General features: G+C 38.6%; 1 protein-coding gene across 5 annotated transcripts in view; it reads right to left on the bottom strand.

The window, feature by feature from the left end:
• Positions 1-15960, bottom strand: part of SCAPER (S-phase cyclin A associated protein in the ER) — a 170501-nt gene extending 154541 nt beyond the window's left edge. For 2 of the 5 annotated variants that reach the window (XM_049811457.1, XM_049811458.1), the window contains exons 1-4: positions 15728-15807; positions 13515-13590; positions 9246-9363; positions 2010-2080 (exon numbers count right to left, since the gene is read on the bottom strand). In XM_049811457.1, the coding sequence (XP_049667414.1) occupies positions 2010-2080; positions 9246-9363; positions 13515-13590; positions 15728-15783 (321 nt within the window). In that variant the 5' untranslated portion in view covers positions 15784-15807. Of the gene's footprint in view, positions 1-2009; positions 2081-9245; positions 9364-13514; positions 13591-14368; positions 15121-15727; positions 15822-15941 lie in introns of those variants that run through there. The other 3 variants (XM_049811460.1, XM_049811461.1, XM_049811459.1) reach the window with 3 other exon arrangements.
• Positions 15961-16202: the final 242 nt, after the last annotated feature.

Here is a 16202-nt window from a genome sequence, read left to right as displayed (position 1 = left end):
CAGAGTTCTAAAGCTCCAATCCTGCAAACTTCTACAGATCATTCTGAACTGGATGTAAGTACTTTTGAATCTCCTAAGTGATCTCGGAGCCCTTAGCCTTTGACAATACACTTACCCCAAGTTTAATATACATTCTACAAATTTGAAGACTATTGCTCACTAAAAAATATTTTTTTTAAAAAATCAATCATAGCATTTACAAACACACCAAAAAATAGCCTACCTTGGCCTTCCCTGCCCCCCCCCCCCCCCCCCCCCGCCTCAAATAACATGTGTGTTTACCCGAAGTGTGACAATGGCTTATACAGACATGATCTAGCAGGCCTACACTGAAGCTTGTCCTCATTAGAACAACAAAACCCACCCAAGAACAACAAAGATTCAGAGGGGCTAGTTGATATTATCTCACTTGCAGTGATCGTTCAAACCTTGAACCGCAGAAAATGCAAAGCTTTTGTGCTTTTGAAGTTAAGAAACACAGGAATATTCCTTCTTACATCTCAAGTAACTCAGTGTGGATGATGAAAGTGACGTTAAAACTGAATTTCCCCTCCCCCCAAAATAGTTTCAGTAACCTGCCTTGGAGTTCTGGAAAGTATTAAGTGTATATTTATTCTCAGGATGCCAAAATTTATTGAATGTATATTTGCCAGCACCCTACTGAGAGGAAGATGTGGTTGATAAGATTATACAAAAGGGTTCTTGTAAGCTTATTTTCTTGAGATTAGCAGCCCATTTATGTGTAAAGGAAAATTAAAACTGAAGGCTCAACAGAAGTAACAAAAAAAGCCACCAATTTACAGCAGTATCCAGTGTCAGAAATGCAGTAGAAATAAAGGTGCTGAATGCCAAACTGAAGTGCCAAGATGCATAGACACTCAGCACTCCGTCTTAAAACTTAATTGTACCCACTAGGAATGCAGTTTCTACAATGTAGTTTTAGTATAGCTATCCCACACAGAGCCACTGAATAACAATCAAGTATTCTCCAGAAAACTCAGTATTTACGTAAACCCAAGTGACTAAAATAGACAGAACCCAAACTATGTAGCACATTACTCTTGCACCCAAAAGGTTCTGAGGGTAAACCCTTACAGGGAGCCCCAACTACATCAACAAAATTCCACCAGGATACAGAGTATGTGTAACATACTAGTACATGAAGAGAAAACACAAGGTTAATAGTTGCTAAACTAAGTTGGGAAAAGAACGTGCCTATGTTTTAAAGATGCAAATACATCTTTATGGAAGCAGAATTATCCCCCCCCCCCCAAAAAAAATCTTCCATATGTCATATTATCAAACTCTGACAGACTGTCTCAAAATACTAAATGGCTAAAGTCATACTAATGGCTAAATCCATTAATCAAAGCAAAGCAACTGTTAACAATATTAAACATGAAGAAAGATGTATCACTTTATTAATGTAATAAAGATTGTCAGTGACATAGAAAAAACATGAATAAAAATAAAAGCAGTTTCTTCTTGACGCTTCTCATTCAGACTTGCTTTCCAGTTGTGGCAGTACACTCGTGTGTCCATAACACCAGTCATAACTCTCGGAAATTTTACTCACCTGGACTAATTTTTTCCAAAATAGGATATACTGACTTCAGTCATTAACATATGAGGTCAAGAAATACAGCATTTCCTTAAATTAGAAAATGGCCAGAAAGGTAGCCTTTGTTTAAGCAGCATGCTTATAGGAAGAATATCCTGTATCATTTTATTGAACAGCACTTTCCTTAAAGTAACTTTAATGCCAAAAAGTCATGCATCCAGAGGTTAGGAAGTGCTAAAAGTAAAGGCTGAGGAAGATAACCTAAATTCTGACATTTTTTAAGTTCTGAATACTTGAGTTTGAAAACTGGATGCTTTAAAAATACAAAAATAATAAAAATACAATGCACCATTTTATATATGTATTATACAGCCAATAATGTATCAGTGATATCACAAAACATTTTTATGTTGTAAATTTTATGTCATAATAAAAAATGAGCAGATACCTGTTTTGCAGTCTTGTGCGTTCCTTGAGCCACTCTCTTTGTTTTTCCACCAGCTTGCCATTTTGATTTTCCTGTGTTGTTTTAATCAACAATAATGATTTTAATTAGATAGAGCATTCTAAAACACGCATTATCTCACCTTGCAATGTACTGATATAGGCATAATTGATGAGTTAAGAGGTTTGTAAAACTGTACATTCCAAATATATACTCCACAGTTCAGAACGTGGATAATGCCAGAAAACACACAAAAAATGAATAAAAATTACAAAGAAAGGCAAGAATTACAGACTTCATTAAACAAAGATAATCTACCTTTAAGTGCTCAGTGCCTCTGAAAATCATATCATTACAACCTTCATGTCAAATATGATACTAGTTTTCTATATAGATTAGAAAAAGTCTGCTCTTGAATGACTGTTCAATCAGATATTACAGAAGTAAAACAAGGAATATCTTTCTTAGGAAAAACAAACGTAGTAATTTAGTTTTTCTCAAACTGTTCAAACAACCTACCAATAGATTTACATATTTTCTGCCAAGAAAGATGGGGAAAAACAGAACTTAGAACTGGATTTAGTTCATCTACATTTAGGTAGCCAAAGGAAGAGAGAAAAACGTTCACAGAGCATAAGTCAGTCCCTTAAGATCTGAAATACCTTCTCAAATGTAGCTGTCTCCCTCCACTGCTTATATAAAGAGACATTAGCAACTATGCTTCCAAAATCAGTTTAAATTCCCACAGTCAGAAAGGATGATTTCAGGTCTCCATGCTGTGGTGGTGGCAATTTCTTAACTGATTAAAAATTACCTTTGCATAGATAAATTTGTGTTAGCCTAGACCTACCTGACACGTTTGCATTTAATCTTTGAGATTTGCTCAGGGGTAATTTAAAAAAAAAAAAACCAAACCAAAAACCAATCAAACAACAAAAGCAACAACAAAAATTTTTTTTTAAAGTTTTATTCCTTCAACTTAAATACTAAGTTGCACAACATGAAAATCACAGGATCCAATTACCAAAAACATAAGTTAAGACAAAATACTAACTATGGCTAGAGTACTCTCTAGCACAGATTACATCTAAGTTTCAAGATTATGTAGCTGGATGAAGCCAAGCAAATAAATGCATTAGTTGAATACAGTTCCTTCCTAGACCATAGAGATCATTCTTGAATTTCAGAATTGTCCAGCTGAGATTTTAACAGTTCTTAGGCCAAATTCCCTAACACAGTCCAGCTGTTTTACATTGCTCTGACTATGTAAAGCAGCTGTAAACCTGTCTTAATCAAGCAGTTGTACAGCTGGTTTGTACAGCTGGTTTGCATCACTGGCTATTCCAGGGAACAAGGCCTTTAATTTTAAAACAAATTAAAAATTATTTGCTTGATAATTCATTTTTTAAATGCTTCCTTATCCGAACAACAGCTACAAATTAATATATTAAACTCAATTTAGCAGCATTCAGGAAAAAATCTGATTCAGCTACTGTAGGTATAAAAACTTCCTATTCACTAAAAAGCTTAAACTGCAGATCAGTTCCATGTCAGAATTATGACAACTGAAATATTTCAATCACCAAAGTCTCTCTTCTGACATAATTTACATTCTGCAAAGACAAGATTTTGAACGCAATGGCATACAGAACTTGCACAGTGAAAAGGCTTACAAATATGGGTATGTTAAAATTAAAAAAGGGCAGATGAACAAAAAACCCAGTTGTAGTCTCTTTAGATTCTACAAAAAAGAGAATACTAATCCATCATCTAAGAACTGGGAAATGTCTGAACAAGTCCCCTGTAAAGACAAAAGCAAGTTTTCAGGCACTTTCTATATAAGGCAGACATTTAGAGAAAACCAAACTTATGTAAATACCAGGTTTTGCAAATTTAAAAGCAAATAATGTGTGGCAAGGACTAATTTTTTCTTGAGGTGTATGGGCCAAAAAGTTTTGTATTTCAGCAGCAGCCACATTTCCAAGCTTTATTGTTCTTTTTCTTCTACTAAGTGCCTCTGGTTATTAGAGGACATCTTCCTTTCTGCTTTTGTCCTTTTATATTCACAAGTAATGACAATACAAGAGCACTGCTCAACCATTATGCGTATGTTCAGTGACTACTGGTATGTAACTACAGAATACTAGCATTGCTATGAGATGCACAGGAACTCAATGACATACAAAGGGCATTACCTGCTAGAAATTTACTGAATTTTAAGGAAAGAACAATAGTGACCACAGATAATAATCTCATCAGCTATTAAGTTGCCAATGTGAGATATATAAAGTAGCAAAATTTTGCAGCATTCAGGGAGCTACAGTCATATTTTACACTTGAAGTCCATTTCCTCTCTGTCTCGTAATTAAATATGAAGCACACAGGGTTTATGATTTGTGAAGACTTCCTGTCACAAAAAGCTGAGGTGCTAATATCTCCAAAAAAAAAAAAAAAGCCATTCATAAACTATTTTCAAAAACTATCTTTTATACTAACAATCTCAACAATCATCCCTCTCGCCTCTCTCTTCTGGATACTTTTACTGATACGAGAAATGTGGGAATCACCTTTAAATTTAGTAATTAATAGCAGCCCTCATTTCTGTTCTCACTACGGTAGAGATCAACTGCTGATGTTGTTTCAGTGTCTTTGACACTGTTCATCATCAGACCTTCAGCAGGAACAGTAACAATTTTCAGTTATACTTCTTTTCATCTCCTTGAATGAATCTGTAGATACAATTGGGTAAGCATTCTGCTGTTTTCCTCCAGTTCTTATACACAGTGTGAGAAATCTACTCTGTCACCTCTTTTCTTCCATATTATCCGTAAAACCTTTAAGGCAGTCAGTCTACATTATAGTGCCACTGCTACATATAACCAGTCTGTACTCTGGAATCTAACTAGCCCAGCTGGAACAGTTGCCCATCTTAAGAAACATTTTTGCAAAAATGAGGCTTGGGTAAGACCTAGTTGCCTGGACCTCATTTAAAGTAAGGCAGAGGCATCTGCCTGGAGGAAGCAACCAGACGAGACCAATTATTTTTGATCCCTTAACTGAGGATGCATATTGAAGTTTCTAGTATTATTATAAACTGCATCTTTTTAGAAGTTTGTAGAGCAGTAGTAGGTATGATTTTTCTAACCGTACAATGCTAAGGATCTGGAGAAATTACTGCCTTCAAGCATGAATATCACCAAAATTCTCCATGTTTTTCCACCTCCAGATTGAATTACAGCAATGCATTTTGCACAAAATTACTTCTACAAATCACTGTCACTGTCTCATCCAGAATATAATGGCCCTGTATTCACCTATCAGCACTAGACTGGATTCCCATTCATTTCAGTGAAATTCAAGGTTTGAAACTTGTGAGCCTTAAAGAATACCCTTCCCTTCATGTTATATCCTGCCAATTACGATCCGATCCAATGTTGCTAGGGCTTACACACAATGTTTTCAGTCATGACTCTTACAACTTCCTTACTGGCCAAAGAGAGCCAAGTTTCATGACTTTCATCACATACGGCAAAACCTTTTTACTCCATCAGGCTCTTGCTAAACCAGTAGATTATACTGCAGGCTCCCCAAAGTGTGCCAGGTACCTTTCAACCAATAAAGTATGTTTCCTTACCCTGAAATGCTTAATCTACAAATGAATTCTATGTGGCAAGAGTCCAAATGATTTTAAACAAATAGGAAATAAGAAGGGAACAGTTACAAATACAAGATTCTTCCAATTTTTTGGACACATCTCTTCAAGTTCCAAAGGTACCTTACCTTCTGTTAACATTTAAATGTCAAGCCTCTGGGATGTTTTAACTGTTGCTAATATCATAGCTTCGATTTTATAATAAAATTTGTGTGTAGTGCTTATCTGCATGTGGTACCTCAAATTCCATGCCAGGTATACAAAATAATTACATCAAAAAAACTCTGAAATCCACTATTAGAATGATCACAGCTTTCCAATGTAGGCAAGATCTAAGTGACTGCAACAGGCAATTGGTAGCCATAGGTCTGGAATGCAAATTTAATTCTGGAGACAGAGTATCAGACTAGTGAATTTTTCACAGTTATAAGACTCTCACCCTAGGACACAAAGTCAACTGTACCGTTAATTAGTCTATCCAGCAGAATCTGCTGCATATTCATGAATTCTGTGAAGGAGTATTTTAATTTCAATAGCTGAAATGTGTTAACAGTCACGACCTCTTCTAGACCACTGCCACCATGCTTTGGATTTTCTCATGTCATTTTTTTATTTTTTTATATATATATATATATATATTCGTAACAGGAATTTCAGATCCGACATAACAAGGGTGCATGCTGCTCCAAAATATGTAACAGAAGTGTGACCTGCCATTCCAGAAATCTCTCTCCTTTTTAAGGAAATATTTCTTATTGACAGGAACTATGTATTTCCATTAAGGAATTAGCAGGTTTTGATCACAGTTCTTTTCCTTATTGCTCTTTTACCCATGTCCTCTATAGAAAATACACAAGTCTTTCAGACAAATGGTAAGAAGGACACAAGCATTCAATTTTTAAAATAAATAGAAAAAGAAAGGATACAAACTGAAAAAAACGAATCCAGCATTTTAATTTATCAACCTTCTACAACACTAGCACTAGTAACAGCAAATGCCTATACCTCACTGTTTCTGCAGAAGAATAAAAAAAAAATCTCGTAATGATTAACAGTATATAACATAAAATGTTAAATCACACACTGTTACTGCCAAAGCAAGACCTCTGAACATTATGAGCAGAAGAAACTGCCCAAAGACAAAATTCTGCTTTGTAGAGAAGAGTTGCAGGATTGGCTCAGGCAGCCTGAACCCTTGGCCTGATTTACACAACCCCTGAATGAGTTAGAACTGTCCTAATTCATAATATTGCTGTATCATTCCTCAGGGACAAAATACATATTGGAAGATCAGCATAAAATGAATCAGAGCTCACTGACAGCAACATATATACCCTCTATGCCAAGACAAGGGTCAAGAGAAAAAGGATCTGGCTCTGCCACTTTCATTAGCCACAAGTTCCTTTCCACAGGGAAATTTTCCATCAGGCAATTATCATCAGATCCTTTGTATTGTGCAAAAAGGTCAACCTATGATTTAATGAAGAAATTTTAAAAAGAAGAAAGCACCAGTGACAGAAAGTTTAAAAATTACAATGGTGCTAATACAACCAAATTAAGGAAATGAATATAGCTACTTAGATTTTAATTATCATACATAACTATTTAATGAAGGCTAAAAATTCACTTTTACATTCATTCTTCATGTGTTGGCAGAAAGTTAGAGCAAACATTCATCTACAACTCACATACACTTGTTTTTAAGGGAAAAGTGTTACTTGAAAGTTTCTAAAAGACTATTACAAACAAGGCAGTATTCAAAAGAAGCAGACTCTTTAAACAGAAATTGAATCAACTCACAAGTAGCTCAAAAAAACTGTTAGAAATACACTCCATGTTCCTTTTGCATATTCTCATTCATATTACTACCCTTCCCAAAAGTGTAATTCAGAATCTATAAATACTTTGGGCCCCAGTTCTATTCTGCTTAAATGACGTATGTGACTAGTTTAATAATATCAATGGATCTACTAACATACTCAAGAACATGCAGGCAAATGTAAGACTAGCAAATAGATAAATGCATCTTCTGGAGACAGCCGTAAATGAAGCTGCCACAAGAACAAAAAACTGGCCCACTTAAAAATCCATGTATTCATGATAATAAACTGAGTAGCTGTTGCATATGATCCAAAGCTGGGAGGTATGCATTCTACTTAGATTATGCTCAAGTCTTACATTATTTCCATTTTCTCTTCCTATGTGTAGCTAACAAAGATTCACAGTACCTGTTTTTCTGCTAACCAGTTAGTGCTTTCTAAAAATGCCACTGCACAAAATGTCCTAAGCTGGGACAATACTGAACTAAAAGGGTCAAAACCTGAAACCAAAGCTTGTAAATGTGGACACTTGTAATTAGGCTTAGGATGTTTAGCTGACAAACATAAGTTAACTGTCATTCTGCTTGTCACTGTTCAACAGAGGTACAGCTATGGCTTCTGAACTGAATGCAATTTCCTTAATGAAAGCTGCATAAATGTCCACGTACAAACATCTAAATAGGTTTTCAAGCAACCCATTGCCTTCTGTGACTTTTAGACTTTTCAGCTTTAAAAAAGAAAAAAAAAAAATCACAAATATACCTTAATGCATAAAGGAAGGCAAAGACAGTTTAAATTTTGGGTCAGTTTGCTTCAGACATAGGGTTAATGATCTTGTAACTTAGACATAACTTTTCATAGAAATATCTTTTTCACTGGCAGAATCACAGAACAGCTGAGCTTGGAAGGAACCTTTAGAGATCATCTAGTCCAGCCTCCCTGCTTAAAGCAGGGTCAGCTAGAGCAGGCTGCCCAGGACTATGTCCAGTCAGGTTTTGAGCACCTCCAAGGACAAAGACTGCACACAGTTTCTCTAGGCAACTTGTTCCAGTGTTCAACCACCTTCACAGCAAAAAATTTACTTTTAGACACTCCTGCCTAAGTCTCAAAAGCAGCAGCACCTGCACAGGGACATGTGAGCTACAAAAATACTTGAGATTAAGCCCTCAAAAACAGCATTCTGACATCTGGAACAGCTTAAAAATTAAAATCAATTGCTGGCTCCTTAAGTCATCATAGCACAAGAGAATATTACAACAGTAACAAAACTGTTCCAAGGACTTGCATTATGGAAAACTGTCCCCACATATCCCCAAAGTTCTTCACAGATGTTTACCAAAGACTGAAGTGATACCAAAAGAAACTTCCAAACTTATTTGTTTTAGAGCATAGAGAGCAATTTGTTAAGATTGTTCTAAGCTATCTCTACAATTCTGAATTCCCAAGTTACAAGAGATCAGTTTAAGACAACATTATTATATTACGCAAGTATCTTGATAGTATCAGCAAGAGAACAGTCTTAGATGTTGCTTACAGACAAAACGAAAACAGTTTTTAATCTGTCGCGGTGAAGGTTTTATAAAGTGATCTGTCAAATGCAGGGTTCATTTTGTAAAAAAGCTTTAAAATTATACTATGTACACTAAACATAACCATTTATTTTTTTATAGAGAAATCCTATGTAAGAAACATGTTTCCAGGTGAGCAACTCCAGCGGACAAAGGGATGGAAGTGGAAAAAGCTGGTGGAAGACTCCTGAATACATACCATCATCTTCTTTGTTTTCCAGTGGAACGCTCCATGCAATTAGGTTCCTTGCTGTACGTCCCTCTTCTGCAACTATTTTCCTCACTTTGTCATGGCTGTTAGAGCGTTGGAAGGAAGCCTGAAAATAAGAAATAAAGGGATGGGGGGAAAAAAAAAATATATATATATATACAAATTTTTGGTTCAATATGTTGATTTCATCCAAAGTAGGGTGCGCGGGTACTAAATTTTCCTCAAATACTTGAAACAGGTGTACATACTCATTTTCACAAACATTTTTCTGCATGATAAGCAGATTGACTCATTAACATGACATGAGAGTTACTACCCAGCCCTCAGTATGTGTATGTCTACACCACACATTTTTAACCTCCATTTAATTGATTGTCAGTGCTGCTAGAGCATCACAGTAGACTTCAAAAACGTTCTAGTTAGCTTGTGTTAATTAGAACTAATTACTCAAGATAAAAGCTGCAGGAGACCAAAACACATGTGTTAGCTGACTGGAGAAGAGGCCGTGTTCTGGTTTCGGCTGGGACAGAGTTCATTTTCTTTCTAGCAGCTGGTATACTGTCATGTTTTGGATTTAATATGAGAATAATGTTGGTGACACACTGCTGTTTTCAGTTGTTGCTAAGTAGTGTTTAGACTAAGTCAAGGATTTTTCAGCTTCTCATGCCCAGGCAGCAAGAAGGCAAGACACACAGCCAGGACAGCTGACCCAGACTGGCCAAAGTTATAGTCCATACCATGGGATGTCATGTCTAGTATATAAACTGAGGGGAGTTGGCCGAGGGGGGGCAGAGATTGCTGCTCGGGAAGTAACTGGGCATCGGTCAGCAAGTGGCGAGCAACTGCACTGTGCATCACTTGTTTTGTATATTCTAATTCTTTTACCACTATTATTGTAATTTTATTATTATCATTATTATTTTCTTCCTTTTTGTTCTATTAAACTGTCTTTACCTCAACCCACGAGTTTTACTTTTTTTTCCCCCCCAATTGTCTCCCCCATCCCACTACGGGTGGAAGGGAGCAAGAGAGTGGCTGCGTGGTGCGTAGCTGCTGATTGGGCTTAAACCAAAACTGCCTGGAGAAAGGCATGAGATTTATCGGAACTACCCAAAACGTGTAAAAAACCCACCTCTCTTTCACCGAGAAGACAAGAACCTATAAAGTATTTCCTGGCAACTGAAGTTAGCTGTTATTACTAGAAAGCTGCAGCTGTTCAAAGACAGAATGAGAGACACTGAGGATGAACTTCACTTTACCTAATAAACATGTTTCTTTGCACTTGCAAAATACACCATCGCAAGACATTTGAAACCAAATATATTGAGAAATATTTTTATCAACCAACAGATGTCAATTAGATAAAATCTTGCCTCTTCTCCAGTGTATCAAGTTATTCCTCAGAAAATAATTTGAAACAAAGCCAAGCTATATACTGTAATGATAAATTTATATACCGTGATAGCACAAAACTGCTGACCAAGTTATCTTTAAACACTGACAAACTTAACCACAAAGAAGTTACATAAATCTAAATATTATTTCAGGCACAAACAGACTTATTTTCTATAGCATTAATCAGAAGACACATTTTTCCTCTTTTCATTCTTACCATTGTATGACTCAAGCCTGCAACCACTTAGTTTTATAGTACTAGTACATATTTAGAAAGAAAATACAGTAAAAACTAATATAGCAGATGAGTGGCTATAACTTATTAAGGTGGTAGGAAATGCAAGACGAACTGAGAAACTGCTTTTACTTCAATGCTTATATAACAGTATTTAACTTCAGTTTCTCTCATCCAGATGTCCTCAATTGTATGTTTCAAAGCTGCAGTGTGCCATCTAGTGCTCCACAGACCTACCTCGAGATATCACCACATAATACAACAAAAATAAAGAAAAAAATAGCACTGCTATGTAAGTGAAGTTTTGGAAAACCTAACCAAATAAATAAAGCAAATTATATATTTTGGCCCAAAGAAACCCAAGCAAAGCATGTAAAAACCCAGGATCTGTTCTATGTAATTAATTGCCTATTCTTGCTAGGAATTTTTAGTAAGATGACTATTTCTGCTGAATCAAGTTTGGCTGGGGTTTTTAATCCCTTGTTGCTTAACAATACACTTTCCATCATTGATCTAAGAGTTAGAGACCCACGAATGTCACATAACTGTTAAAATCACTTTAAAATACTGTAAAAACTCCCAATGTAAATACTTGTGGTGCCTTACTTCAGAACAGAGTCAAATAATTTTAACTTAATCACCTCTGAAATGAGTCTGTCTTAAACCAAAAAGAAGAATATTCAGACTGCATTTTGCATTAATTTATTCTCAAATCTTCAAAAAGACCTAAACACTCACCTTAGCTGGAAGTAAGGCTAATCTACAGCATCCCTAACTGCCAAAAATGAATAAGTAAACAAATAAATCTTTCCTCATTTATTGCACCTTTTCTTTCAAATCCTTCACCAGCAGACACTGCTCACTTGGCACAATCTACGTAATACTTAACTATGGCTTTCCTACAGCATAAGCCTGCTCATTCTTGCCATACACGGAGGACTTGGAAATCATTTGAATGTTTTTCTTTCCTATTATTTTTCATGCTGTTACATCCCATTTCATCCTTCATTGGTCTTCCTATCTTCCAGGCTTACCATCCCTATTCCTTTAATCTTTTTTTCTCCCGTTTTCCAGATCTCAGATTTCAGGTTTTCTGGATCTGAGCACTTACGGTTTTCTCTGCCAGATGGTCTCCAACTGATTCACATCTCTCTTTGAAACACAACATCCAAAAGCAGATACAAATACTTCAGTAAAGACTTTCTGAACGTTAAACACTGCAGACAGGTTATTCACATCTTACAGATGATATTCCCATTTAATCATCTCAAAATGATGCATGGGGTGGGTTTCTTTGCAATACAATATTACCTTTTCATCACTTACGATATAATCATAACACACGTATCATGACATACCACACATAAAGTAGCACAACTTAGTCACAAAATAACAAAGCCTGGAAGGGACCTCTGCAGGTCTCATCCAACCCCCAAGTTCCTGTCCCCTGTCAGATCAGACCCAACTCTTCCTAATATATAAGCAGAATTTCTCGTTGCGCATACAGAATCTATAATCCCAAGGTTCCTTTCTGCACAACTGCTGCCAAGACAGTTGTTTTCCATCCTTATTTTTGGAGATCATTACTCCCATGTAAGTGTAAAACTTTCCATTAGTCCAGACCAAACAGACCTTTAAAATTATTTATTTTTTTACAAGCCAGAAAGGCTTATAAGGAAAGCAGAAGTATCTCAACATGACATTTCCAAGTACTTTGTATCATGAAACTCGAACTTGACTTAAAATTCTAGTCTCCATAACTTAGATGTCAGTCAAAAGAAAACAACAAAGCCTTAGAGGAGGTCTTAATGGAACAGTTAGCAATAATGAAATGTACAGCCACAGAGAAGTGTAAACTATTGTGCCAAAGGCCATAGTGGGTATCAACATAGTCTTTTCATTTGACTAGACAAGAGTAAACTTTAATGCCCTCCTTCATAGGAGTGAAGTGATACTTTTTGACCGCCCCCTCAACCTGAATCCCTCCTATTTGCTACTTAACTATCCAAAGAAGTTATCTTCATCAAAGTACTCTAGATACAATCATGTCAGGCAAAAGGAGTGACTACAAATTTGTTTAGCCTTAAGTAGCAGATTTTTGTCATTTAGTCTGTACTGCTTCTTTGCATGGCTATGAATATTAGAGGACCTTTTATGAGGATTCTTGTTTTAATGGTATTCATATATATACATACATTGCCATAAACAAAACCCCCAGTTTCATCCATTGCATTCACAAAGAAAATGACTTCAGCTCTAACCTCAGCTTCTTCAAAGACCACCACTCCATTAGTGTAACCAAACATTATGGTCTTACACTAGAGCACAGGTTGGATGAAAGCAGTTTAAAATGGGAATCAGCTGAAACAATGCCTTAAAGTGCAAAAAAACCAATATAGTAACACAACTAGAAATGATACAAAACAAATTTCTTCTACAGTAAAATTCATTTTTTAAGGTTTCTCATCACGGTGTTAACAAATTAAGTTGATCCAGTTTCTAGAATCAATACTTTCAGAGAGAAGGTACAAATGAACTGATCTGTCAGTGTATCCCAAAATGAAAAATTAGTTTTTCTTGCAGTAGGAAAAATCCTACCACACTGTTACAGTAGCTGAATGTCTTACCATCATATTATAGCCTTCCTCCACATCAACAGGCTCACTTATTACGTTTTTGGATGACCCCATTGAGTTTTCATACCTGTGTCAAAATAAATGCAATTAATTATTTTAACGTAAACCACTTCTAAAACTAATTTTAGCTTCTTAGCAGCCTTTATGTCATAGACATCGGACGAACACAGTAAGCTTTTCAGAAGATCGTTTTATTTGTGAAGTGTTTGCATTGCTCCTTAGTAAAAGCAGCTAAGGGCCCAAAAAGAAAACAAAAAGAGAATGACCATACAGAAAAATGTAAATGTATATGTAGTAAGACAGTAAACAATAGACAGAATATTAAAACTTTAAAACAAATCATTGCATGGACTGCTCTGGAATAGTCAAAGGCAAGCAGAATAATCTCTCCTGTGACAGAGGACCAGGCACGTTGGTGATTAGTTCAAAAAGAAAAATGAATCAGAGACATACTAAGAAATCGGTATCAGATAATTAGTGGCGAAGCAAAATAAAATTGAAACTTCTGTTCTCATTTTTAAAAAAAATGGGACGGTTCCCGTAGAAGTCAAATCTGAGAAAGGGAATCCTTTTATCCCATTTTGAACTACAGAACCATTGCAACAAATGCAGAAGTGCACAGGACTAAATATTTATAGGTTTATCAAGAATTTTCAAAACAACGATAACAATTCTGAAATAAAATTAAACCCTTGGCTTCATGGTTGAAATAAATTCTAACCAGCTACTCTTAGAATGCACACGCTCTCCTTCAACAGTTCTTATTCTTCTGAAGAGCCAGACACTAACCAGAAGTTAAAGACACTTTTAAATTATCAGAAGTTAGGTAACAGAACAAGGTTAACCTTTAATCAGATCCAAAGTCGGATTTTGTTGGTCTTTATCATTAATGACACTGCTTTAAGTGGGCTGCTCACTTGTTCTCATATTACATCTTGTATTCCTCGTAAATTGCTGATTTTTCTAAAAGTAAATAGCCAAAACCTATGTCAACAAACAGGCAGTTGTTAGGATTTGCACTTGTTTGTATGGTTTAAGACGACATACTGAGCTTAAGAAAACTGAAACATTCTGCAGCTGGTTGAAGGAAGCAAGTTTTTGAAAACAAAGTAAGATTATCTTTCAGCATCACTTCAGGCATCAGGATAGGCCCAGCATGAGGAGTCTTCAGCCACTGAAGCATCTTAGAAAACTGTGCTTTTGCCCACCAACTTAACTTGATTATAATCAAGGTGTAATAAAAGCTCACTAAATTGACACGTATATTCGAAGAAAAAGCCTGAGGGTCCAAGTATTTTCCCAGTACTGCAGCGCATTTGGAAACAATTTAAAACCAGGAATCTGTATTTAGAGAAATGTGCAGAGAATACAAACCCTAGCCCCGAGTATGCTGCGAGGCCTACTCTACTGTCAGCTTTTGTAACCATGGTTTTCTCTCTGACAGCACAAGAAGACCATCAGTTTAAACTATGAACGCCGTTAACAGTTTTTAAAATGCAAATACTTACACACCTTATGGCGGTTTTTAAAGAGTTTACAGTAAATTTTCTCAGGATGCGTGCCCCACCCTCCCCCACACACAAAACTTCCACACCGCAAATAAGGCGGACCTGCGCAACTCAAATTAACAGAGAGCTTTACAAGCACGGGAATCTCCCGCTGACTGAGCGATTCCAAAGTTTCCTCACAGACTTCGTTCACGACTGCGGGCTTGGGCGGGAGCGACGGGGGGAAGAGACAGGCGGGAGGGACAGGCCCCCTCCACCACCACCACCACCACCACCACCACCACCACCACCACCACCACCACCACCACCAGTCTGAGGCAGGGCTGCCGCGGGGCACAACCCGGGGGGGGGGGGGGGGGGGGGCGCTCCGGAGCCCCGCTCCGGCGAGGCCTATCTGACACCCACCGGGCCCGCTCGCCGACACGGGCTTTCCCGGTTGCCTGTAGCAACAGGCCTCACTCCCTCAGCCGGCCACCGCGCTGCGCTGCGCAGGGCCGGGCCGGGCCTCTCGGGAAGGCCGAGGACCCGGAGCCGCCCGCAGTGCTTGGGGGGCTCCGCGGGGCGGATGGAGGGGGGAGAGGGGGGAGGGGGAAGGGCTGGCCCGCCGCCATCTTGCCCCGCCGCCGGCGCCCCGCGCCGCCCTACCGCCGCGCCGCGCCCCTCCCCCGCGCCGGGGCGCGCGGAGCGGCCACTCACGCTCTCCGCCGCGCCGCGCCGTCCCGCCCGCGCGCGTCCCGCCGCGGTGATGTCATCGCATCCCGCCGCCAGCGGCCGCCCGCCCGCCGCCGCCACCACCACCACCGCCCCGCTTGTCTCCCTCCAGCCACCCCCCCCACACACACACACACGCCGCGGCCCGGCCCCGCGAGCCGCGCATGCGCCGCCGTGCCGGCGAAGGCATTGCCCTCACCTCGCCCGCTCGTTTCCCGCTTGGTGCGGGGCTGAGGCGGCCGTGGCGCCTCCGCCTCTGACAGAGGGCTGGAGAGGGGTCCCGAACCGCGTACCGGAGGAACCTGCGGCTCCCCGGCCCGTGTCAGGCCGCCTGTCGCTTGGGGCTGCCGCGTCAGCCCTGTGAGAAAGCCCTGAGGTGCCGTCAGTTCGGCCCTCCCAGGCTGACGGGACCGCTGAGGTGACGGCGGTCAGTCCCTCAGCGGCGAGCGCTTTCCCCGCC

This window comes from Accipiter gentilis, chromosome 10 (genome assembly GCF_929443795.1).
Source record: "Accipiter gentilis chromosome 10, bAccGen1.1, whole genome shotgun sequence".
Lineage (NCBI taxonomy): Eukaryota > Metazoa > Chordata > Aves > Accipitriformes > Accipitridae > Astur > Astur gentilis.
Note: the sequence above shows the minus strand (reverse complement) of the source record. Positions and strands in the feature narration are given on the sequence as shown.